Raw genomic sequence first — 27079 nt, forward strand, 5'->3', positions numbered from 1 at the left:
TGGTAAATTTCAATCATTTCTGGAAAACTGGCTGTCCTGGAGTTGCCCCTACTTGCCTGCATATTTTCAGAAAGATGAATCACATAAACAACATTGTACAGTACTAGATGTGTGTTCATTGTCTTTTCTTGGAAAAACTTTGAGGAAATAGAATTTATTGCAGTTAATACATTTCACTGTCTCCAGTTTTGTTTTTCCCTTTCACCCCTACATATGCAAACTTCCTTGATCTTTTTCCCACTTCCTCATCTCCCTGACCTGCTGTTCCTTCTTCCATTACTGCAATGACAGTTTTCTCCATTACTTTTCAAAGTTTGATTATTTTGTATTATAATGTTTCCCCATTTGTGGTTTGTGGCGTTTTAAATTAATTTTTGCAATTTACGTTATAGTATCATGCTTCATGCTTAGTTTTGGCCAGTGGTATGTGTTCTTGTATTCCCTCCCCCCCCCCCCCCCCCCCCCCCCCCCCAATTATATTTTATTTATATATGATAGAATAATTTTTGGAGCATGGTCATATCTGTGTTACCTTACATTCTGCCTTTGTAGCTTATTTTCTCTTCCACTTAGGGGTAAAAATACACATACACTTTTTAGGTGAATGTGTGGCATAGGTGGTTTTCAGTGAGTAAGGGCTATCATTAAAAATGAGACATAGTGTGAAGCAACATATGAAAGTACTGAACACTTGATGGGTTTATTAAGCTGAGGCCGTGCCCAGGAATTATTGCTGCCTCTAGGGACAACAGCATGATCAGGAAAGTCAGGTGAAACAATGCTGCTGTTGTAACGTTGGTAGAATCCTGTTTCTTTGGAAGCCTTACTTTTGGACGTCTGCCTCCTTTAATTGGACTGTGCTAACTTTAGCAACTACAGTATGTGGAAGTTACCCAAGATAAAGTCAAACTATATGATCATTCCATAGTTTGTTTTCTCCCCCCTCAACCCTTCCCAAAATTATGAGTGAATAGTAAAAAGAGAAATAGACTATGTAATGACTTTTTTGAGTAATTATTTTTGATTTTGCATTTTTATATGATTTATTCTTCCTTAGCATTTGCAAATTTATTCATAACGAGCTTCTATTATCAGTTATCTCAAAATGCAAATGTTTCAGCTGGAATACACAGAATAGATGCTTTCAGTAGGTCTTTTCTACATGGCAGATTTTGAATGTTTTTTGATTTTTCACACTGCTAGTTCTTTCAGAGAAAGGTGTTCTTGGCTTTTGTTGCTCTTGATAGGAGTAGAAGGGCGTGTATGCAGGGATTCTCTCTTGATAGGAGAGGAAAAGCATGTATGCATGGATTATGGTTTAAGATTTCTGATGTAGGATTAAGACTTTGGGATGCCATAATAATACAAATATGAATAGTTAGGAAATAATCCTCTCTGTCAAAAAATTTCAACTATACAGCTGTGAAAAAAAGTTTTTAATGTACATGTACTAAGAAGATTTTCCTCATTTTGCTGTGGCTAGAGTGTTTCTGTAAGTCAAGCAAGCATAATTGGAGATAGCCAGGCATCTTTAAGGCTTAACATCATTCCATCTTTAATGGAAGCAGTTTCTTAACTGATACTGTGGCACCAGGAAGGATGCAGTGGCCTCTCAGGACCACCATCCAAGACTACTCTACCACTGCTGCTAGCATGGCCTGAGGGATCATTTGTATGGCCTTACATTTTTACACAACAACATAACAAGCTTAGGCTAGAATAAAAGCAAATTCAACATTTAAGAATATTTCTCAGCAGGAAGAGCTATAATCAGGGGTAATTCCAAGTTTGTTTAGGTTTGAAATTTTTCTCTGTCTAAGAAGAGGGAGAAACACCATTTTTATGGGAGCTACAAAAGCCAGAAACATGTGCTCCTGCAGTTCTCTCCATGGCTTTGAAGGGTGTCTCAGCCCTGACACGTAGCCTCCAAAGTCTTGGAACTGTTAGAAGAAATTATTGTCAAGTGCATTTTGCTGTTCTAAATTTTATTATGACTTTGTGATCCATGCTGGCAGGGTTGGGATTAGCAAATTCATTTTTCTTTTGAAGCCCCTCCACCCCCAACATTTCAGGATAGTTTCTGTGCAACATTCACCTATTCTATGACCCTGCTCCTTTCCTATGATTCCAGGTTATTAAATACAGATTAAATGGAGATCATGAGAAAGCATTAGCAACTTGTCAGGGCAGTGTGAGAAACCTGCATACTCAGCATTGTGGTGCCTCAAGTTAGGCAAGGGAAAAAGTTAAGCATCAGGTTAGTCTGATCTCCACTTTCTAGAGCCCAGGCACCTGAGTTATGAGCCAGTTTGATGTTCTTTATTCAGAGTAGCTGTGGAGAGCCGCTCTTCCAAAGTTTCAGTTTCTGAGTTTCTGGTGTTTTGTTTTTTTTCTTTTTTTTTTTTTTTTTTTTTCTGATAACCGCTTAAAATAAAATCTAAGTAGCCTTTGAAGTAGGAAACAAATCTCCCATTTGAATGTTGAAAGCACTTAGCTTTAAAAATTACACTGCATCTTGCCTGTCCTTCTCTCAGACCACTGTACTTTCATTTCCTCTCTATACAGTATCACTGCTTTGACAGTAGGCCTGGGAAACCCTCTCATTTACTGGGCAGCATGGTGAACAGACAATTTAGGGTTAGAACTGCTTCAGATTAAGAAAGATGTTGAAGCTGGTGGTCCCTTGAGCTAAGGTCTTGAAAAATGGCGTATAAAAACTGGAATATGCCCATATTCTGCTTTCGTCTTCTAGTATTTCCAGTCTGAAAGAAGCTAAGCTTGAGTTTTTTTAGTTTAACCTCTGTTACTATTAAATATCCTCCAGCTACCTGCTATGCTGGGCAATGTGCATGTTTTACAAGAGCATGTATGCTATCCCAAAGACCTTTGGCATGAGCTGGATGTCATTACAGCTTCATTCTGGTCATGAACTAAACACCAAACTACATGCATCCAGGAAGCTTTCAAATCAGAAAGGAAGGTGCCTGATAAGCTTACGTGCCCCTGTTAGGTGGCAGTTATTAGGGTATCATGGATCATGTTGTTTGGCTGAGATTACTACAGTTTGCTTAAATCATGTTTCAGGTACCTAAATCCTCTTTTAGATTTGGCTGACTCAATCTTGCTTTGCAAATGACTGCAAATTTTGGCTTCATTTTAATACCAGAAGTAATGCAGAATCCATACAGAGAAAGTGCCTTATTTGGAAATTATGTGACCCTTTTCTCATGGGCAAAGCTGAAGTTTGTGTAGGTGTATTGGGTTTGTGTGGTAAGGTTGTGGTAGTTGGGGGCTTCTGTGAGAAGCTGCTGAAAGTTTCCCCTATGTCTGATGGAGTCAATGTGAGCTAGCTCCAAGACAGATCCACCATTGGCCATGGCCCATCGATGATGGTGGTAGCACCTCAGTGATAACATATTTAAGAAGGGGAAAAAGTTGTGATGCAACAGCAACTGCAACCAGAAGAGGGGAGTGTGAAACAACTCTGCAGACCCAAGGTCATTGAAGGAGGAGGGGGAGGAGGTGCTCCAGGTACTGGAGCAGAGATTCCCTTGCAGCCCATGGTGAAGACCACGATGAGGCAGGCTGTGCCTGCAGCCCATGGAGGTTGTCAGTGGAGCAGACATCTGCCTGCAGCCTGTTGGGGACTCCATGCTGGACTGGGGGATGACCGAAGGAGGCTGTGACCCTGTGGGAAGCCTGTGCTAGAGCAGGCTGCTGTCAGGACCTGTGGAGAGAGGAACCCACACTGGAACAATTTTGCTGGCAGGACTTGTGACCCCATGGGGGAACCAACGCTGGAGCAGTCTGTAACTGAAGGACGGCACTGCATGGAAGGGACCCGTGCTGCGGTGTTTGTGAAGAACTGCAGCCCATGGGAAGGGCTTGTGGGAGAAGTTCATGGAGAACTGTCTCCTGTGGGAAGGACCTCATGCTGGAGCAGGGGAAGAGTGTGAGGAGTCCTCCCTGTGAGGAGGAGGGAATAGCAGAGACAGTGTGCGATGAAGTGACCACACCCCCTGTTCCCCATCTTCCTACGCCAAGTGGCAGGAGGAGGTAGAGAAAATCAGGGGTAAAGCTGAGCCTGGGGTAAAGGGAGGGGATGGGGGACGGTGTTTTAAGATTTAGCTTTTATTTTTTCATTATCTTGCTCTGATTTAATTGGTAATAAATAAATTTCCCCAAGCTGAGTCTGTTTTGCCCATGATAGTACTTGGTGAGTGATCTCCCTGTCCTTATCTTGATTGATGAACCTTTTGTTACATTTTCTTTCCCCTGCCCAGTTGAGGAGGGGAGTGGTAGATCGGCTTTGGTGGGCACCTGGCATCCAGCCAGGGTCAACGCACCACAACAGACAAAAAGGTTTTTTCTGACTTGGATCTGATTCAAAGTTCATTCAAATCATTGGAAAGAGTTTCACTCAACCATAGTCCTACACAATTTGTGAATGTGAGCAGTATGGCATTTATTATAAAAATCAAAGTGTACAGCAGAGCACTGTTCTGCTCCTGGGACTGACCCTAAACTTAAGCAAAGCAAGTAATTGCCTAGAGCAAAACATCGAGGCCTTTGCTGTGTATGCCAGAGCACTGGAAAGCCAGGCCTGCAATGTGTTCCCTCTTTGCTGAGCAGCAGTGTTAGGATGTATAAGATGACAGTAACTGGAATAGAAAAAGGTCTTCAGGCCAAAAGAAAAGTAAGTATTTCCAAAAGAATTAATCACTGCCTCCAGCAGCAGCAGGAAGAGTAATTCTATCCTGGAGGGTCTCTTCTCATAATTTTCACTTCAGTTCTGGCTTTTCTTTTTTTCTTTTACCTTTTCTGTGGCAATCTCATTGCCTGCTGGTTCCAGGCACCTCTGAGGCTGTAAGTCTCAGTGCTGTCAGCGCTGCTGAGGGATCTTGACTACGTTTTTCTTGTAGCCTCTTCTGTGCTACAGAGATTGTTCCACCATCCTAACCTCAAAGCATGGACAATCCATAGTTGTCTGGAGAGCTTGTGGAATCTATGTCCTCCAGTTTTTCAAGAAATGGCCAAAGTAATGACTGACTTGAAGTGGTGTTGGTGATAGTACTGCTTCTAGCAGAAGGCTGGACTTGGTGACCTCCAGAGACTTCTTCCACCCTGAATTTCTTTGATTCCTTTTTATCATCCTCTGTATGAGATCTCCAGTCATTCATTGAAATAACCGTTAATGCTGTGCTAGAGTGTCCCCGTCTCATTGTTAGATTAGAAGTGCTGATTTGGTAGATTAGTTGTCCTTTCAAGTAGCTGAGCGGTCTGAAATTTTTGACACTCTGTGTGTGGGATGGTGCTGATTTACACCAGCTGAGGGTATGGCATTCAAAGTGCATTTTAATTTTACTTTGTCTATTGTATGTAATTCTGTTGGTTAACAACTTGTATTAAAATTTTATGAAACATGACATCAAAATGATTGACAACTTTTTTTGTTTTGTTTTTTATTTCTTAAAAAAAGAAGCTAGAGCATATTGTTGCTTCAAGCAAATTCTGTTTCTAGTCCTAGAGTTGAAGCATACAATAGAACAGGCAGCTTTTATTTCTGACTGTCATAGCTCCCTTTGGTCCAGTAAATTTAAAAGCAAGTGGTTTCTGTGTAGGTCCTTTTTGTATCACAACATTATTTTTAAATACAATTCACTTAAAAAAAATACAAGGGGGGGAGTATTCTTCCCAGTTGTGAGACCTCATAGCAATGTTGTTTTGACAGGACATTCACTTATAGGATAAATGCATGTCACTGCAAACGGTTCCCAGAAATATAATTACTGTGCTGCCAACTCTTTCACTTGTTCTGCTCTGCAAAAAAGATAAAGCCATGTAGCCACAGTAATGGTCAGAAGACATTATATGCCACATGCAGTCCAGCTAAAATATGGGACAGCCCAGTTAAAATATGGGACAGCCCAGTTAAAATATGGGAACAGGATTCCTCTACATCAGTACAGTGCAGAAAGATATGCATGCTGTGAAGACAGAACTCTCTGTTGTACCTGTATACTAGCAGGCAAACAGAAGGGCAAAAATCTGAAGGGCCTGAGGGTCTTGTGTTAGTCATGTGCTCCTGCATTACTCGAGTACTGCTAGACTTTGTGTAATGGAAGTGTTGCCCGTGTGACAAAGAGCAGGTTGTAGAGGACAGAGTCTGTACATTTGCATATATGTATGAAGTGGCAAATGGTGCAGGAAGCAAAGACTGGTAAAAGGCTATGCTTTAGACCACTGTGAAGCCTTGCTGAAGACTGGCCAATAATCTTCAATAAAACTAGTAATCCCTTCCCTGTTTTTTCATTGTCAGTTCACTCTTTAGTTGAGAGCACATCAGTAGCGTGTTAACACAGGCAGACATTACCCTGCTCTGTTGGATGGGCACAAGCCAGGTATCATCCAAAAAGTGTGTGACATTGTTAGCACTGTACTGACCCTGAGCTTAATATCCCACTTCTCAGCAGCACTTATCTTCTCAGGTTTAGCACTGCACTAATGTGCTGGAATGGTTCTTGTTCAGGTTGGGACGCATGCAGAGAGACTCAGGGCTGCATAATGCGTAGGCAGGACTCAGCTGTTTTGTTTTTAGCATTCTGTAAAAAAATCGAGCATCATCCAGGTGCTATTGTAGAAGCAGTAGTTTAAAGTAGTCAAAAGTAATGCTTTTCCGTAAGTTCAGGTGCCTATTCCTTTTCTGCATGGATAACAGGCCAAATGTTTCCTCTTATGATTACTTAACTGATCCCTGTTCGCATGTATCTGATCACCACAGTGTCAATAAAAATTGAAGAACAACCTTGTGGTCTGGCAAAAATTAAAAAGGATCATCAGTAATATAGTTTTACCTTGGCAATGAATGCAATTACACTTGACATCAAAACAAATACAGATGCTCCTTTTGAGAAAAAGTCTTTTGGGGACACTATCAGCAGTACGACCTATGAATTTTAAACAGTTCTAAATATTCATATTATGTGTATTAATCAGTATAATTCCTCTAGTTCTCAGTAAATATAACTACAATTTAATAAAATTGCCAAGTGTGTCCCATAGGCCCATTATTTTTCTTTTTCACTCATTTCCAATAACGTGCTTTTTTGTGTAAATAATTGTCCATGATATAGTTAAGAATTTTTCTAGTGGGATGGGAATCATTGTGTTATCCCTGTGCTTCCTCTTACTGTAAAGAATTCTGTTTCCTTATATTTGGTAAGATAAATACAGGGGTAGCCTTTATAGGACTAGAATGAGAAAAGTCCATTGAGGTTCCAATCTCCACCAGCATCAAGGACATGTGAAGTGCAAAGCTGTTATCTGTTTTGCCTGTGAAAATAGCTCTGGAAAAAGCTAAAGCATACTCAGTTGTTTTCATTTGTGAAGTTCTCCCTAGATATTATCTGGGGTTGAAGGTCTCTATGAAGGAAATTGCAGTCATTTGTTGATAATCTGAGGAGCTTATGTTACAGCTTTGAATCCTCTCTGTTTCCATCCAAAGTTCAAATCATATAGATCCACATCACTTTGAGTGTGGCTGTCCATTGCTCAAAAATCTTTTTCTTCGTGGAGGCGATCACATTAGCATTGCCAGTTTTTTCACTAGAGGCCATGAGAATCATTTACGACTCTTATGGCATAGCATCTGTAGGCTCTTCCCTCCATGAACTGAATGAGGTGAGCAGATGGAGAAGGGAAGGCTGCTGCTGGATTGTTTGCATAGAAGAGGGTAAGTACCTCCCTCTCTGTATTGGAGGATAACTACTGATATGACATAGTTGTGGTGCTCCCAACTGAGAAAAAGAATATTGCGAAGGCACCAAATTTACAAGGCACCAAATACATCCTAATGGGAAACTGTATTCAGAACTGTGTGTGGTTCTGGTCACTCTGTTTGGACATTTACATTAAAGTAGAAATGACTGCAGAGAAGGGTAATGGTAGAAGGAAATCTTGTTTTATTAGAGAGGAATAAGAGTTTGGCTTCTATACTCTTGCAAAAAAAGCTGAGAAAAGGTGTATTACTGGTTGTAGATAACTGGAAAGTATATTCCAGGGTGGAAAGCACCCATTAGGAAAATATTCTTCGCTAGGAGGGTGGTCAGTCAATGGAACAGGCTCCCCAGGGAAGTGGTCACAGCACCAAGCCTGTCAGAATTCAAGGAGCATCTGGATGATGCTCTTAGTCATATGAGTTAGTTATGGGTAGTCCTGTGAGGAGCAGGGAGTTGTACTTGATGATCCTTATGGGTCACTTCCAACCTGAGATATTCTATGATTCCATGATTTTATTTAAGTGAAAAGATAATGGGCTCAATCAGAAGTCAATACAAGATAACTATTATTGTGCTTACATTAGAAATTAAAAGTTTTGGTGCTGGCAAAGAACGGGGCTTATAGAGCAGCCTTGGCTACTGGATCAGTGCAAGTCTGACTGATTTTAACATTAAGCTTCACCAGTTTTTGAAAGAGATTAGATGATGCGGTACCTGTGGTTTCCAGGGGGTTAGGCCCATATCTGGAACATCCTTTCTAATTGCGTGCAGAATAAGTTGGATTTGTGCAGAGCATCCCCTCTCAACTAGAAATCAAAAAACTACATTGTTAATCATCTTTATCAGCTTTTTGGCTACAAATTCAGCATCAGTTATTGCAAGACCATACTTTCCGCATGTTGTAAAAACACATGAAGTCCTATGCTTACTTCTAATGGTGGTCAAAGAACAGAAACTGCCGGAACAGATGGAAACATCAGAATATGGCCATGTTCCTTTTTTTCTGCCCTCTCAGACAATAGAACCTAAAGTAGAAATGTAGGTAACAGCTTTGCCACTGAGGAGCTCTCAAAAGGGGGAAAAACTGTTCACTCTGCATTCACTGACTTTGAAATAGGCACCTTAATGACTGAGTGTTAAGTGTCTGACAACCTGGTCCCAGTTAAAGAATACATTTTAAGGCATTTTCAGAGATATTACTATTACTCACAGAGTTGTGGAAGAGCTGCCACCACCTCTTCTATGAACAAACTAACAGACTGCAGAACCAAATTTGCCTCAGTCTTTCCTGCATGACAGGCCATTTCTACAATTCTGTGCTTGATTCAGTGCCTGGCAATGTAAGAGGAAATGGGAAGCAGGTCTAATCTTTGTTCCTTTTCCTTGGCAGTTTTAATTCATGAAAATACTCTCTGTGTCCCCAAATCCAAGTCTACCTCTGCTGATCTCACTTTCTTCTCTACAGTCTTTAAACAAAGCAATGTGGTACTACAATTAGCTTAGATTGAAGAGAAGTTGCTGTGCTAGCTAAAAAGTTGGCACCACACCTTCTATTCAGAATGCTGCACGTTGGTGGTGTCTGTTCAGATAACCTCTAGCTATAGTTGAGTAATACCACAAATGGGGAAAACCCTAGAGAAATAGGAAAATCCCTAACTGTTTGTGCATTGTGTAAGTATATTTTGCTTAGGCTCTTTGCCAAAGCAGATATGAATCAAAGATGCTCTCTGTATGAGAGTAAAAAGTACTATCATGTTCAGGATCTTATTTTTGCATAAAAGACACCCACGGCATTTGTGAAAGGGGAAGAAAATTTCCATTCTGGTTTTAGTGTATTATGTCTTTCTATTGTATTTGTAGCTGAAAATTCCTGAAAACAAAAGATATAGAAAGTGGGAGAGGAACTTGGTTTATTTATTTGAGTTCTTCTTTGAGACAAATGGTCTCTTTTGACTATTTTGCAAAATGATTATAAAAGAATATGCCACCCTCAACCCCCCTTGGTCTTGTACAATAAAAAGAAACAGTTATTAAAAATAGGGAATTGAGCTGTGACCAAATGCTTGCTGTAACTGGCAAGTGTTTGTGCAAATGTTTGATTATTTATGTAAACCTTCCCAACAACTCCTCACCCAGAACAAAACCAAGTGCCAAAGAATGACAAAACATCTCCCTACTAGAACAAAAATCACTGATGGATATGTTTATTTTTTCCTGTGGAGACGATAAAAAAATAAATGCAGGATGGTCCTGGGAAGTGCTCAGATGATAGGATTCATCGGAGCAACAGTGAAAAACAATAATTAATTGGATAGACTAGAAGATTTAGGAGGATTTCTGCATTGTCCCACAGCCCCACAGAAGTGGGTGAGGTTTTTTTCTTCGTATTTGTAACTGAAGATAATCTATTTACAGGCGATTTGCATTTTTCAGGTGTCATAACAGGGGCTCCAAAGCACTGCCCTTCTTTGAGTAAAAGGCTGAATCCTGTGAGTTTTGTGAGATCTTTGTTGTTTACTTCAATGGGACCTTGATTTTTTTCTTAATGTATTTTTGCACCATGATTGTAACCAGAAAGACCTGTTAGAGATGTTAGTTTAAAGATGATATTCTGAGAAATTTTGACTGGCAGTTGGGAATTCTCTCAAGCCACCTAACCAAAATATTTTCAATAGTCTGGCTGCAAAATGGGAAGTTAAAATTACGGAAGTAATTTGCTAAATTATCAACTTTATGAGAGATTAATTTCTTCCAGTAAGCAGTGGCTCAGCAATTAGTTGATCCAACAGTTAGGTTTTCTCACCAAGAAAGCTCCCTAACTCACTAGATTTTTTGCAGTCATTTTGTATATTTGTCTAATCCACTCCCTAAGGCCATGGAGAACCTCAAGAAAAGAAACTGAATTCAAATTGTCCTTCTGCACAGTCCTGCAGTGTTTGATTAGAAGTAATTCAAAATTATGGTTTTGAAACAGCAGTTAAAATTCCAGTAGTTTTATGTGAGCTGGCATGTTCCACTTTTATTTGTTTAGTGTTGCACTGAATTATTCAGAAAGTTACAGTCTTTCTATTGATGAATGTGCATTGGGAGAATCAGCAGACTACAAATGATGCTTTTTCTTTTGAGGAGGGCAGAAAAAAATCATAAATGACAAACATTTATATGAACACATTACAGCAGAAATGAGGTCATATCAGTTACATTTTTCTATCCTTCAGGGGGATTTGAGGAATTTATAAAACCACCGAAACAGAAGTACTCCAGTTTTAGTACATTTATGTAAAGAAGTTTGATTTCCTTTATAGAATCAGAGAACAGTTTGGGTTGGAAGGAACCTGTAAAGGTCATCTAGTCCAACCCCCGTGCAGTGAGTAGTGACATCTTCAACTAGATCAGGTTGCTCAGAGCCCCCTCCAAACTGACCTTGAATGTTTCCAGGGATGGGGCATCTACCACCTCTCTGGGCAACCTCTTCCAGTGTCTCACCACCCTCATTGAAAAAATGTCTTCCTTAGGTCCAGTCTAGATCTACCCTTTCTTAGTTTAAGAGCATTACCCCTTGTCCTACTGCAACAGGCCCTACTTCTCTGAGTGTTGTAGTATTGTGTAGAAGCAGCCAAAGTAGTATCTTTAACAATGTCAAAAATAATTTTTATAATCTTCAGTCTATGAAAGTATATGACAATCCCTGTCTTACTATAAAAAGTAGTTTAAAATGCCACCTTTTATGCATCTGCACTTTTATGAGTCGTAGTGACAAACTGCCAATCGTAAAAGATGACAACTTACCTCCAGAAGTGATTATTAAAAATAAAAGTGCCAAAAGGACAAAGGAATGAGAACTAGTACAGGTTAGGTACTGGTCACTGGCTTTCTAAAGGCCTTATTTAGCAAGCTTATCTAGCGAAAAAGGCAGCAATGAAAGACAGAAAATGCCCTTCCCAGGTACTGTAGGCAGCTGCCACAGGGTAGCTAACATGCTGTCGCTTCTCATCTGCAGAAATAATACGATTTCGCTTTACAGCTGTGTTTATGATGAGGACAGAAATGTGGACAAAAGCCTCGTGGAAGACCAAGCTATAGTCATTTTGTGATGTGCTAATGCTTACCCAGGCTGCAGTCTCGTTTGTCTGCTACTTGAGAACTTCCAAATGTCCACTGAGAGGCTTTTGCTGACTCCAAAACTCACAGACTGCTGGCTTACTGGCAAGATCCTAAAATGTTTTAATAGGACTGGGAGCTCCAGTCCATTTGAGAACAGAGGAGATAAAGCGTGCCTGCTTATTTTGTGGGTGTGACAAAAGTGTCTCTGTGGATGAGACACTGATTTTAAAGGAAAGCTGAGGGGAACATATATGCCCTATACAAAGGAATACTGGTATAAATGCGATGTCAGAAACATGAATCCCAGCACAGCAGAAAAGAGTATTTGCTGGCTAAGTAATAGCCTTTTTTTTAGAAGTTATGCATAGTAGTCAAAATAAGATTTGTTATTTTTATACTCTAAAGAATTTTAGCGTGTGGCTAAGTGTTTATTTTACTGGGAAAAAGGATGTAGTCTGTTTGAAAGATAGCTGTAAACTTGTTGAAAACTGTGTCAGGTTCACTTTGCCTCTTACAAAAACACTTTCACGCTTGAACACGGTAAGTATTGTGCCTGAGTAATTTCATTTTCAGGATTCTGAGCCAGATAGTTCTCAGAAATAAAAAGGCAAGTCTTATTTCTGAACTTAATTTGCAATTACTGTAATACTTCCTTCCATTGGTCTAGTAGGATCTTCTAAAAATCATATACTATTCACTAGTGTTCTAGATCTGTTCCATTAAGAAATTGCTTGGTTTCTTTGCCCTGGTATGAAGCAGTCCATTGTAAAGTTTGGCAAAACAATAAATAAGCTTTTGGTCAGTGTAAATGGCAGTACCTGATAAAATGATGTCTGTATTTGATGGAACTGTTATACTTGTTACAAAAATTGCACCTCAGTCAAAATAATGAAAATAAGGATAATGCTGATCTTATGTCCCTGTATATATCAGGCTGTCATATGCAGTAGTGATGTGCATTTTCACTGTTTTTGAAAACCTTTTTTTTAACTCAAAAAGTATTTTGTTGTGGACTGTGAATATGTTTATTTGTTTAAGGTATGTTTATTTGTGTACAATGATAATAATTTTTCTTGTAACCTCAGCTTTTATAATATTTTTGTTTCTGTTTGCAGGGGATTCATTGTAAAAGCAAACCTTCCAGTGAGTATACATAATTAATATTTTTACTACGTATGTTTTTGAAGGATAATTTATTGCAGATAATAAATCCATTTCCCTGGTGACATACAGTTCACTCTGACAGGGTATTTGCCACCAGTTTCCTTCTACAAAACATCGGAAATTCATAGACTTTGATAAATATTATGTTAATAATGGCTACGCACTATTGTTTTATGGTTTTCCTTGCCACAGTTGGTCACTGGGAGAATTTGCTTAGTCATTTCACGTATTTTTATTGCTCCTACTTACTATTATTGCTTACAGTAATAATACAGGCTCTTAAATTACCTGAACTCTGAAGCCTCCATCAATCACTCCTCCTGCGCACACTTGACAGGGAAGTAGGAGGAAGCTGCCGTGCAGGCAGTCCCCTCTAAGAGGACAGTCTTAGCTGGAGGCCCAGCTCTGAGCACCGCTTTTCTCCCGGGTGCCTTTCCTGGATCTGTGTGGCAGAGACTCCACAGACAAGGAGAAGCTGTGATGCTGAGCCACACGCATGTGAGATGCTGATGCTATCTCAGTGGGGTGTGAGCCAAACATCAGCTGTCACGAGTCTTACTCTGAAAGCATGGCATTTATGGGACACATGTTGAGGTGGAGAGAAAGAACATAGCTGTGGAAGGGGTGCATTTAAAAGTCCTACCTGAAAAAGTCTCTAGCCTTCTGCCGGTGTGCAAAGTGAACCGTTGGTGGCTGGGTCAAGGATTGTGAATGAATCTTTTTAGGATTAGGCAGTTGACGTGCTAGTTACACAAACTATGTGGAAGGTAGAAGAAAAAAACAGGGATGTTGACCTTTGCTCTGCCTAGCAGAAGCAGGCCTTCATACCCTCGGGCAGCACAGGCTGAGGAAACCAAACCCTTCAACCCTGGTCTCAAAGAGAAGAACTTGGTTATGAATCTGTGCTGGGTATTACACAAATACAAATCTAGATAGTGGAGACTTACTACAGGTACCACGAGGTGGTGATTCATTCCACCCATCTTAGGACAAAGTGATTTATATGCTGGGAGGGAGATGAGAGAGGTTCTCCTTTTCTGTTGACTGCCAGAGGTGTTTAGATGATGCACATAAGCTAAAACTAGATGTTTAGCTCTTAGCTGGATGTAGACTTTGGGCACTGACGAGTTTGTAAACTAAAGATCCTTATCTTTCAAGATGATGTGCGTGAAGCTGATTGTAGGTTTTCAGTGTTGCCTGAAAATGACTTATCAACTATCTTTAACACAAGAAACATGTAGGATGACTCAGCCTTACAGGGATGATGAAAAAACAGTTTTTAGTTTTCATCTTAATTCACTTGTGCAACAGTGGGTGTATACTTATTTCCATACTTCCTTTTCTACAGTCATTCTTTTTATTATATATTATTTGAGGGAAAATTACCTTAAAAGACCTTAACTGTATAATAGAGCACCTTTACAGTAGTCATTGCTTTTAGCTGCAACAAAAAGATGAGTTTATTTCCTAAAATTTGCAACTATCAGCTCAGTAGTATTTGGCAAACATAACTTTGACTCTGCCTTCTCCCTTCTGCTCTTCTAGGCTATTAGTAGTACATAAGGGCTACAGTGGTATTTGAAATTCACTGTAATATGTCCAGACATTGACATCAATATATCAACGATTTGAAGAGCATTACATTCTCAGAAAATGTATTTGGCTATTTCACGTACGGCTGTGAAACCCTTGTAATTTACTGTGCATTGAAATCTGTTGTGAAAGAGAGGTGGTCAGTCTGATATTTAATCAATTTCATAATAGCTGTAAGTACCTTTAACTGGCCAATTTTGGTATTTATTAACTGAAGTGCACCATGTGGTTATCTTAGGAGAGCATATCTAGTTTGTTTATGAATTTTGTTGAATCATCCTAATGCACAGATGCAGCAGATACTGTGGTAAATCATATGCAAATAGGTTTGAAATGTTACTGTAATTTATAGTCATGGAATGATGCTCCAGTGAAGCAATTTTAGCGTGCTTTAGTTATGCTCATAGATTTAGCACTGTCAATATCCTAAGTAGTTCAGATTCTTAAAGTTTTTGTAGGGAAGAAATAGACAAAAAAACAGTTAGCATTTTCTATTGGGTGTTGGCCTGGACCTCTTATTAATGGGTTTTCCCTGGATTTTTTTTTGCTGTTCTCCAATTTCATCTTCTTGCCTGAGGCTTCAAATTATCCATCTAATCATTTCTATTGCGTATTCATTGCTCAGCTCTGGCTTCTGTACATAAGTGTATATAAGGTGTGTTTTGCTGTTGTGACAGTTCTAGGTTGATTGCTGCATGATCAGATAAAAAAATAATCTGCTGTGGTTGAGCTGATGGCAGAAGTACAAGGAAAGTGTCTACATGCTGAATAATAAGCCTTGACTTCTTTATGCCTGGGCTTATATGTGTCCATAATTAAGGAATCTTTTATTACAGCAACAATCCCTCTCTCATGTAGGGCTAATTACAGTTGTAATTCATAAACATAAAATTTAGGCAAGTTTTACTCGGCAGATGGTTTGTGTAGCAAGATGTATCTTCATGTCTTCTGGGGTGTAGATCAAACTACTCGTGAGAAAAGGGAAGAGGAGTGTATTCCAGAGGAAGCTATCTAAGGGGGGGATTAAAAGATGATAAGGTAAGAGTTTACTAAAGAATTAGTCAGAAATGAGTCTCATACTGTGATGACTTATAGGATGAAAATTATTTTCTGTCAGCTCTTCCATGTATTATATATTTATTGTGATCCAAAGCTAATATCCTTATGCATGATATGATTCCTTTAGATTATTATTAATGAGTTTTGAAGCATCTTTTGCAATTCTCAAAATGTATCATAAAATTAATGGAAAAAAACCAAAGTGGAAGAGTAGTTTCATTTTATCTAGTGTATTACTTATTTATTCTCATTTTGAAGGAAGAAGCTGTGATCAAGGAGGACAGTGTCATTGCTTATGGACAGACAGTGGTCCCTAAAACTGTGTGTGTGTGTGTGCATCTGCCTGGTACTGATCCAATGTCACTAATGCACCCGGGTATGACTTAGGATTCTCCTGAGATAATTCCAAGCCTGTGACATCTGATAGCACCATACCTCAGGCAGTAATAACTAAGGACCAAATTCAAGTAAGTCGTGATAGTCTTTCCTAAAAGTGAGTAAGGTCAGATGACAAATTCAAATAAGTCATGATAGTCTTTCCTAAAAGTGAGTAAGGTCAGATGATACAGTCAAATTTACCCAAACAGAATACTTTGTAAAGAACTGTCAGCTTTGGCAATGTATGTACATACGTACACACATACACACACACACACACACACACACACACTGCTCTTCCCTTCAATAATTTCTACACAGACATAGGAATGGCCAAGATTATAGGTCTGGATCAAGAAATTTACACCAACAACCAAGAAATTAAGTAGAAACACTTGCTTCTGGATACCATTTGGTATCCACAACTGTATGCCATATGATGCAGTCAAGAAAATATCTTTTGAGCAAAGAGACAGAGCTAAAACTAATCACTTATCACATTATTAGTAATAATTATCAGGCAGTTCTGCAATATAATAACCTCCCAATTAACTGTGGGTGGATTGATTGGGTGTTGTACAATAACTCAATCCTGAGATACTTTCAGAATTATTACACCACCCATTCTTGGAACATGGGATACAATGTTCACATCTGGCTGCTGTGCACTGTACTTCTTAAAGTTGCCTCATCTCTGTGGAAACACATTTACAAATTCTTCAGAAGTCAATGTACTTCACTGCTCTTAAAGGCTGATTTGTGTATTTTGAATGATCGATGGTTTTTCTTTGGTTTGCACAAGTTGTCTTCTCTCATTGCCAATGATACCTTGGATAATTGACAGTTGACTCTGCTTTCAGTTGAGGTAAAGGTGTCCTTGTTTTCCATTCTTTCCACTTAGTTCATATCAGCATATCCTGCTGCTTCCAAAAGGTGCTTTATGGCACAAACACAGGATAATGGAGTGGAGATTCAGGTGTGAAGCGTTTGTCTTTTCCTTTTTTTGATATGTATCCATGCAGGACTTATTTCTCCTGATACCAAGTGTGAGTCACCTTAAGGCCTGACAGATTCAAGCCAAGGTACCACATTTATGTCAGCCTGTCTTCATGTCCTGCATGTATCAGTATCTGATCCTTGACAATGTGTTTCAGCTGCAACTGGACACTGTGAAAGTGAGGATGTCGTAATATAGAAAGAGGTCCTGTACAAGTTAACACACTTTCAGTCTTTAAATTTAGAGCACTTCAATGAAGGGGTAAGTAAGGGTAAGCTTTGCCCTTCCTTCTCCTCCGCATCCTACCTTTCTTCTGTGAGAACTGTGGGTATGTCTTCTGTGTGAGTCAATGGGCATCCACACTTCACAACAATTCTTGGGTAGACATTGAGGGATGCATCCTTTCCCTACGATTTGAGTTAAGAGTGTTGTATTTTATGGCAAGCACAGTATTGTGGCACTGCTGTTTCATACTATTCTCTTTGCCATAGCAGTTGAACTCCTTCGAGGAGTATGTTAAGACGTATGACTAATAAGAGTCAAATGGTTTTTTTTGTTTTTCGAGCCTCTCCCCAGGGGGAGGAGAATGTGCAGTAGAATACTTCATTTTACTTGGGTGTCTTTTAACTTTCATGCTATGTACCAAAGTGAGAAGGGTAAGAAATATTTCACAGAAATTGCCGTGGTGTAGTTACAGATAAAATGAGGTGTGCTGCATTGTATACCACAAAGCCAAGGGACAAAACCCTTGCTATTTATTCTGATAGTTTCTTAGACTCTTTAATTTTTGGGACTACAAACAATGTATGTGAGGTAGAGAAGCCCAAGGAATACATTGGGGATTAAATCCACTGTACCAGCATAAATTCATAAATAAAGAACTGATTTCTGTGCAGGGCTGCCTGAGAAGTAGAAAGAATTGAAATATGGCTAACTGGTGAGACTTGGGGCCTTAAGACTAGGTTTTTTTTCTTTTACATTAGCTTACAGAAGGCAGCTTGCAAACTGATGTCCTAAGGCTTTGGGATGACTAAATTTCCATAGGAAAATAAGATGAGACAGAGACATAGTAGCTGTGTTCTGTGCCTACTGTTCACACCTTAAAGAAGGCCTGGATAGTATTTATTCTGTTTTTGTTGTTCTAGTGTAAAGCAGAAGGAAATCCTGAGGGACTTTTCCATGACTAGGAATGCAATGGTGCCCTCTTGTGTGAAAGTGTTATTTTAGCCAGCAGTTGAGACCATCAGCCAATCCTAAAAATAAAATACTATGAGAGTGCTCACAGTATACAGGTAATGGTTTTGAAAAAGAGTTTAAATGAACTATTAATCTAGCCACAATCTAGCAGATCTGATTATTTAAAACCACTGTTGGTCTAGGTGTGCTCTGCTAGCCTTAATTGTTAAAGTGTGATTGCTTCCTCTTGTGGGTTAAGACTTCCCCAAGCCAGCAAATTTATTATCAAAACCCATCTGCAATGCAGTTCTTTCCACCCCCCTGCATTACTAGTGAAGCCAACTGGTTATGTTGGCCATGTGAAAGTGTTAGGTAAAGTACTGGTTTTGCTGAAGTCAATAGTGACTTTCCTACTGATTTCAGTAGAGCTGAAGCTTTAGCTTTCTTTGGTGCTTTCTCTCCCCTAGATATCCTGTACACAATGAGATTTTTCTGTCTTTGTATTTGTATTTGCAGGTGGCATTTTTAACAGCTTCTGCCACGATGCCCCTGCATCTTTATCTTCTATGGTACTGAAAAGCATGAAGATCTCAACAGTGATGAAATGTGTCCAAGGAAGCCCATGCTCTCTTCATTTAAACATTAAAGGAACTCTGAGTCTGGATGGTAGGAAGCAGATTTGCTACTGAATCATTTCTGGTTACTTTTTGCTTATAGCTGTTCAGCCAAATTTTGTTCCATATTGCAATATTTGTGTCCAAGCTGTTTTCATGTAGTTATATCAGAAAGACATTTTTTGTGAAACTATTTTACTACAAAGCAGGATAAAGCCATGGCCCTTCTCAAGGGGGTGAGAGCTGCGGTAATGAATTCAAGACAACTGGATTTTTACTTCCAGCATAATACATTTAACTTGTCTTCTACCAGTGCCCCAAGCATACTGCTGCCCTTTTTTTCTTGCTCTGACATGCATGCATGCATACACACAGACACACAGAGAATTCTGTCTGCCCTGGTGACTCAGACATGAGTGACTTCCCCAACAGAAGGAGAAACACTTTTGGCATCTGAAGTTACAATTCTGCACTAAACCAAAATGAAAGCACTCAAACTTTGCCATAGTCTATTTTTACTACCACCTTGCCATTATCTGCTTAGTGTGTTACCATTTAGAGATTTCCTGGTGTGCTTCACTCAGCCTTAATTTATTTTTTAAATTTGCGTAATTAAAGCTTTATTTTTTAGCAATCTGTATGAAATCCTAGCGTCTACCCCCATGTGTGTGTTATATATAATGCCTCTTTTTTAACAGAGACAAAATACATGTGCCTTTCACTTAGAAGGAAAGATTATGATACAGTATATTTTAATTTATTTTTTCTTTTTCTTAAAGATGCTCAGATTAGATTTTTGATATTTATTCCTAACTCATTTCAGAGAATATCCGTGGGCTGGAAATATGTTCTCTTTCACTGGACACACAGCAATCTCAGTGCACAAATGTGAGATTTGCTAGGAAAAAAAGCATGATGCTTAATGGAAAGAAGGTAGACTCTTTTTTTGGGTTGTTTTTCATTTAAATGTTTATGAGTCTTTGACAGAAATACTTTTTGTATCTCTCTCATATTGACTTTGTGGAAAACTGAAATGAAATGTATGCTTCAGCATTGTCAAATGAAACACCATAACAAATTGTCCTTTTATAACACATAAATTAAGATCTCCACCGGTTTTGTACTTATTCCACTTACCTTTTTGCAAAACAAGCTGCCTCTGCAAAGCCTAATTTTCATATCAGCCTTGCTAGCTTTTTTTCAGTGCCTGCAAAATTGTGGGAAGCTTTTGTAACTCCAGTTGCTAGAGGCACCGTGCCTCAGGGATTTTAAGTGCATACGTATCATTTATTTAAGTCCAACCATATCAATGGAATTTACACGTCTAGAAGATAGCCATGTGCCTAAGCACTTGTGCACATCTGTCCTAAACTTATGGTAATAATTGCAACAGCAGAGTACAATTCTTTACTAAACTAAACTCAGAAGTATTTGTTATTAAAATTTGCAGCTGGGGAAAAAACAAAACCAAACCCATCCTTGACCAACAGTTTAAAAAAGACGATTTTTTGCTTTCAATTACTGGTGGATAACTGTTATTAATTCTATACAAAATGTGTAACTTCATGTGCTTTGTGAATGTTATATTGATTGCACATGTGAAATGAAGTTCTCCCAATCCGCAACTGCAGTTTATGCTCTGTATGACTTGATCAAACATCCCTAACAGGCAATGCAGGGCCAGCAGTGAACAACTGGTAGCTTTTGGAGTGAGGTAAGTTTATAGGCAAGACTCAACAAACATATGTAATGGAATTTTCTTAGTGTCAGTTCAGTGACTAGAATGTGTCTTTTACCCTCCAAACGCCTTGTACCAAATAGGAGTATATCCAACATGAAAACCGATATGGAATTTAGTAGTTACTGTTACCAGTGAGGGAATGACCTGCTATACAGGACCTGAACTTTAGTCTCCTAAATTACTTTGTCTTTCACAGACTGTTACTAGAATGGATAAGTTTGCTGAAGTTGCCATTAAACATTTAAACAGAATTTTTTTCCTTTTCTCCAAGTGTTTATGCTTGTAAAATGCCTACAAATTGGGACTTTTGGTAGTATGAAAAGCGTGTTGGTTTTGAAGTTCAATACACATTAGGTATTGTAATTCTATGCTTTTAAGATTATTTGATAGCTTCTAGAAATGTGGATTTCTGGAAGTGAAGAAGATAGGAACATCATGGCTAAGAAGTAATGATAACTCTTTGAAATCCTTTCATTAAGTGGATCTGCGTCTTTTACATTGTTAATGCTACCTTAATGCTCTTTGTAAAGATAAATAAATCTGAACAAAGAATATTGCTTGCTTAACTCTGATAACGAGGGGTTTTCATGTATTCTGGAAGTAACACGCAAACTTGATTTTATAAATGTTTTGAACAGGTGCAGGTACAATTCAATTGCATTGAAGTCAATGTAGCACAACACATCTATGTGACCATGAAAACAGTACCAAATTACTGTGAAGTCAAGCTGAGTCAGGAATACTATGTTGAAGGTAGGAAAACATCTTAAACCAGATGCTTTTCAAGAAACATCTTTTCAAAGACAAAACCAAACCAAACTAAAAAGCACCAAATGCAAAGCCAAATCACATTCTGGGATGCACTGATCTAACTGGTGGTAGATCAGGTATGCCAGGACCACTCTTATTCTACATTTTGATGATTAATTTTGTGCACATAAATGTCTGACTTGCTATAAAAAACAGAGACCAGAGTTTATATCTAAAAGAATACAGAAAACTGAACTACACTATGCATTTGTCCTAATTGGCCTTCTTGTGATTGGCATGTACTCTTTCTCTGCCTGCAGGTTCAGTCCTGTGCGCTCTCTGTGCATAAGATGAAGCCTCTGCTTCTCTTCACTGTTACGCCACAGGTGGTTTCAGAGGCTGAGGAAAGCTTAATAGGAAATTGTGAAGAAATTTCTTTTTATTTTCATTAGCTAGCTGTTCTATAGCCTGTTTTCATGTAACTGGATAAGATAAGGTAGCTTTTTTTCATTTTTTGGGGGGTTAAGGTGCCTACTATGTGTGTATAAAAATAGGTTCAACACTGTGGTCCAACCAAGTCCAACCACAGTGTGGCTAGTGGAGGCAAGTGCACCAAATGGTGGTGCAAAAAGTTAACTGATACTCCTCATTCGATCCAGTGCCCAGGATTGTCCTGTCTTCCCATTTCCAGAGTGTGTGGGTAGGTGGCTCTTGCCCTTGCCCCTTGGTACAGAATCATCCTTTGCACACAGTATGAGACATGTTGTGACTGTTTCAGGCTTTCATAGAAAGAAAGCCTTTTTATATTTAAAAAGCCTTTCATTTTCTTCATAAAACCCAATTCACTACTGAAGCAGATATGTCCTTTTTGAATAAAAGGTATGTGTGTGTGTGGGGGGGAAATAACGTTTTATAAAGCCCCTTTTTAAGACACTTTACAAGGCTAAGGAAACAAAAATAGGAAATATTTCTCTGGGGAAAAGAACTGAGTGGGGAAATGAGAGCGAAACGCTGCTCTAATACAGAGTTAAGCAAGGAGAGGTGAAACCAGTAGGCAGCACATTACGAACTGATTTAGTGTTCTTAAATCAAGATTTAAGTTTTGGAGATACAAAGATATTAGTTCTGAAAGTGGGACTGTCCTCTAATTCTGGGAGCTAAATAAGAGGCTTCTCTCTAAGCCTAGAGTAGATTCAGAATAGTAAAAATACACAGTTTATAACAGAGGAATAAACCTGGTGAACAACAGGAGTAGCTTTCAATGAAAGAATAACCGAAATAATAATAATAATAATAGGCTGCCACTTTAAACTGCTGGTGAGGTTTTCCAGCAGAAACCCCATACTGGTGAGACAGCTCCTTAAGGCAAGTTGTGGTATAGTCTTTATGTATGGCAAGGGTACTTTTTTGTTGTTTATCTAGAAGTGGATGTAAATCTGCCTTTAAAAAGGCATATAAAATAGGTTTCCTGTTGGGAAGCTATTGGATAATTTGGCAGTTTATTTACACAGTGATATAAATGAAGTAGTACTGAAGAAAACTCTGGCTTCTGTTTTGCAGATTGCAGGAACAGTGATGTGGGAAAATATATTCCAGCTTGTTTGGGTGAGCTGATCTTCTATACAACTTAAAGCTGTGAGATACATCTGGTGACCTATGCAATATGTTTACATAGCTGAATAAGCAGAGCAAAAAATGATTTACAACTATCACTGCTGATAATTACTATGTAGTTGATAGGTAATGCCATGGAAAATGTGTTTCCTTGTATTGACTTGGAAATGCATGATAGCAGATAAAGGTACGGACAACCTATTTAATACTTAAACTTTTGGAAACAGGTTTGTGTTCTTTTGATGCACTTCAGATTGCTGCTTTTATATTTTGTCTCTAGATAGACCTTATAGATAGACTGAAAAGAATTTGCCAAAAGCCATCTTGATTTTGGCATAGCCATGAATACAAAAATAATGAGAACATCCCTCCACATATTGTATTTGTCTAACATAGTTGCACATATTCTCTATGTAATGAAATTGAAACCTTGGGATAATCAGCTTTTGTTGTAGTATTAGTGTGTATATTTCAAGTATTTGTACATGAACTACGTAAGATTTCAAGTACTAAGTTTGAGGTACAATTGGTAGGTGCCCTGGCCTCTCAGTATTGCCAGTGCAAATTTAAACCTGAATAATACTGAAATTTATTTTCATGAAAATTATTATATATAATAAAATAAGAATACCTTTAAGAATATCAGCATATAAAAATAATTAATTCAAACATCCTAGGTAAGAATCTATAGAAGTTGAATTTAATTTCCATGAAGTTATGAAATAAAATCTGAACGTTTTATAAAGAAATAACAAAAAGAATTAATAAAGTAATAAAGAAACAGATGTGATAATTTCATGCTTGAATTTTCTTTTTTTAGCTGGAAAGTTTGATTATAATGTAGACAGGGCAAGGAAAATTATATCAGTGAATGTATCCAACTTTCTTCGGGATCAAGATTATTATGTTCGCCTGTGCCACAAATGGTTTACCTGTGAAGATGTAGGGGCATTTGCTGTGGTGAGTTGAAGTTCAAAGCAGTTTGTTTAACTGGTGGGGAGTGACTTGTAAATGGAAATGCTCAATTGAGGTCATAGTTACAGGAAATGTCCTTTTATATCTTTATTTATCTTCATTAAAAGTCATTTACTGTCCTGGATTCATGACCATCTTTTTCATTTCAGATCAAAGGGAAGGAATCTTTAAAATCAGTTTCTCTGAAATATTCTCAGCTACTCCCTTGTCTTTGCATTGAGGTAACACAGTCTGGAATTTGGTATATACTTGTGTTTCTGATGGAAGAAATTTTATCTGGGAGTTGTGCTAAGGAAGATGGAAAAATCTGTAGAAAAAGCCTCTAGACCTAAGTTTTTGACTAAGGCTTGTCTGACCTTATGATTATGCAAATGTAGAAGAGATTTTTTAGGAAACACTAATTAAAACATGGAGATAAGAAAATGGGATACAATTTACATTAATTTATGGAAGGTATTGTGTAAGGTTAATTTGACTGATCTTTTATGAGCAATGAAAAGACAGCAAATTTAATCTGACTGAATTTCAGTGTAGCAGTTGATATAGTGTTGCATGAGAAACTAAAAGAGGAATTCAGGAAGCTAGGAGTGAGAACAAGATTTGTATGGCAGATAATACCTAGCTGGAGGGCTAACTTGAGTATTGTTGAATGGGGCTGTGCTAGCAGGAAGGTTATTTAAGGACCACACTTAGAGCAGTTCTTATATAAATGTTTTCATCCATGACATGGACACAGAAGATAGGAACGTGTTAATGAGATTTGCTGATAATACAGTTGAGAGGTGTAATCAAAATGGAAGAGGGTCAGGATAATTGTGAGAGACTAGAGAGCTTCATATGTGAAATAATTAAAGGAGCATGCAGTGTAATGCATGAAGTGCAAGTTCATGCACTCACTCTAATAAAAAGAATTATTGCTGTAAGATGAGAGTCCTCATTTAGAAATAACAGTGGAGGGAAAAACCATCTGGATGATTAAACTAACATGCTTAAATGATGTAAACTTTAACAAAGGTCTCTTGGGTTGGATTATTGCAAGCTAACAGGAAAGTATGGGCAAGGCCTTCTTTGAAATAGTAGGCAATTCCTGTATCCACATTCAAGAAGGATTCATTCAAATGGAAGGTGTACATAAAAAATCTAGGATGGCTGAGGAATGGAGAAGCTGTCTTATACAGAAAATTCAAAGAACATGTTTTCAGTAGCCTTGTAAAACACATGCAAATAGAAAACGTTTGTTAAGTACAGATTAGAAGGGTCACTTATGAGGAAAAAGACCAGATTTTTTAAGCTAAAGCCATTCTTGCCACAAGAATGAAAGGGGGATAAACTTAATTCCATTAATATCTTCAGGATAGATACAGATTTTTTTCTGATAATCTGAGAAGTGAGATTCTGGAATATCTTTCATAAAAAGGAATAAAAAGTCACCAAACCAATTTAAAATTATCTTGATAAGATATAAAGATACTATGTGAACCTAGTTTCTCAGTGAATTTTGGGGGTAGAATTTACCTTGTGGATTAAGATACCTAAATATAGATGTCCAGATGTAGATATCTATGTTTTAATTAGATGTCCAAACTCTTAGAGTCAGTGGAGATCTAGTTAATGCAGTTGGTTACTCAGCTGACCAAATGTAGATGGCTATTTTGGGATGTGCTAGATAGCACTGCAGACTCCACTGGCTGCATTGGCTAGATCTTCATATGGCTACTATAGTAGTAATTTGGGCACTTTAGTTGCACTGAGATGTGTAAATTGTAGGCATCTAAAATCACATACCTCGATATACAAGTTGTGACCACAAGGTTTCTTCCAAGCCTAAGAATTATTTTTATTGCACTCTGAAAGCTATGAGGTAACTGGAAAGATGTTATTCCACTCACTGTATGCACAGAGAATTCCACAATATGATTGCTGAGCAAACAGATGGGAACTGTAATAGAAACATTTGAACATTAATCTAAATAATTAGGGTATAGTAACAGCCATGCACATATACTTGCAGATTCGATTGTTAGTCCTCAGATTTTAAGGATATATCCTTTAGCACTGCAAAGGCCAGGAGATCAGATGTTGTCATTCTTGAATGTCTTTTGATACCCCTAGAAAGTAATGACACTGTAAGAAACTTAACGGAAATCAAATCAGAAGACTTTGTAAATGAAACTGGGCTAAATATATGACTCAGTAGGAATATAGTGTTAGAAGGGATCACCTTAGTTCATCAGCTCCAATCCCCCTAATGATGCACAATAAAATACATATCTAGTGCAAAACATAATTTAAAAAAACAACTTCCAAAGCTTTCTAATAAAGTATCTTTATCTTTGGTGGAAAGGTCTTCTGTCACATTCTGTCTGTAATGTTAAAAACTGGTGTATTTGAGAATCTTTAGCTAATGGCCACTTTTTGGTTTGTAGGGTTGGCTGGCAGTTCCAGATGCAAGGAGGATACAACTTTGCCCCTTTGAAAATGGCAAGTACTGCGTGATTGCCCTTTCTATGAGTGATTTTCAGCAGTTCCAGTAGTATGTCATCATTTGGGATTAATCTAAGGTGAAAAACATACATTGCAAAACTTCAAGGAAATCATCATATTGGTTTGTTATACTGTGGGTAGCTGAAGTAACTTACTTTCAGACCAAATTGTTCACCAAGTTTATGCCAATATAAACACTAAGTAACTTTCTAGTCATTTCCCACATTTGCTTAAGTCATATGCAAACTGGCCAGAAGGAAGCAAAGCCAATGAGGTCAGCTTTGAAATGCTGGTGTGAGAATAGGGCTTCAAGAAGAAGGTGCCTAACACCCAGCTTAAAGGAGGGAGCAGGGGGTTGAAAACCAAGACAGTTAACTGCATGTGGGAGCTCCCATACTTCGTGGGAAATTATTGACACATAATGTTCCAGCAAAGTCAGAGTTTGGTCTGAGGTAACAGCTGAAAAAGAAAGGGATTTTTTTTTTTTTTCTATTTATGCAATAGGGAGCACTTACAGGAATGCTCCAGCTCTGTCTGTAGCTATGTCTATGTCATTTAGTCAAAGCTGGCTTCAAGGTCATCAAGGCAAAGCCGGTTGGCCATCTGCAGTATGAAGTCCTCTATTCTTAGTAGCTGTTCAGCTTCTGGCTGG

At 38.4% G+C, this 27079-nt stretch overlaps 1 protein-coding gene across 1 annotated transcript in view; it reads left to right on the forward strand.

Annotated features, from left to right (window-relative positions):
- Nucleotides 1-27079, forward strand: part of IL17REL (interleukin 17 receptor E like) — a 49054-nt gene that overhangs the window by 7171 nt on the left and 14804 nt on the right. Inside the window, exons 2-9 of the mRNA XM_040596929.1 lie at nt 12998-13025; nt 18766-18915; nt 19687-19796; nt 21243-21357; nt 22915-22959; nt 23789-23928; nt 24093-24164; nt 26370-26424. Coding sequence (XP_040452863.1) covers nt 12998-13025; nt 18766-18915; nt 19687-19796; nt 21243-21357; nt 22915-22959; nt 23789-23928; nt 24093-24164; nt 26370-26424 — 715 coding nt within the window. The remainder of the gene's footprint in view (nt 1-12997; nt 13026-18765; nt 18916-19686; nt 19797-21242; nt 21358-22914; nt 22960-23788; nt 23929-24092; nt 24165-26369; nt 26425-27079) is intronic.

This window comes from Falco naumanni, chromosome 5 (genome assembly GCF_017639655.2).
Source record: "Falco naumanni isolate bFalNau1 chromosome 5, bFalNau1.pat, whole genome shotgun sequence".
Taxonomy (NCBI): domain Eukaryota; kingdom Metazoa; phylum Chordata; class Aves; order Falconiformes; family Falconidae; genus Falco; species Falco naumanni.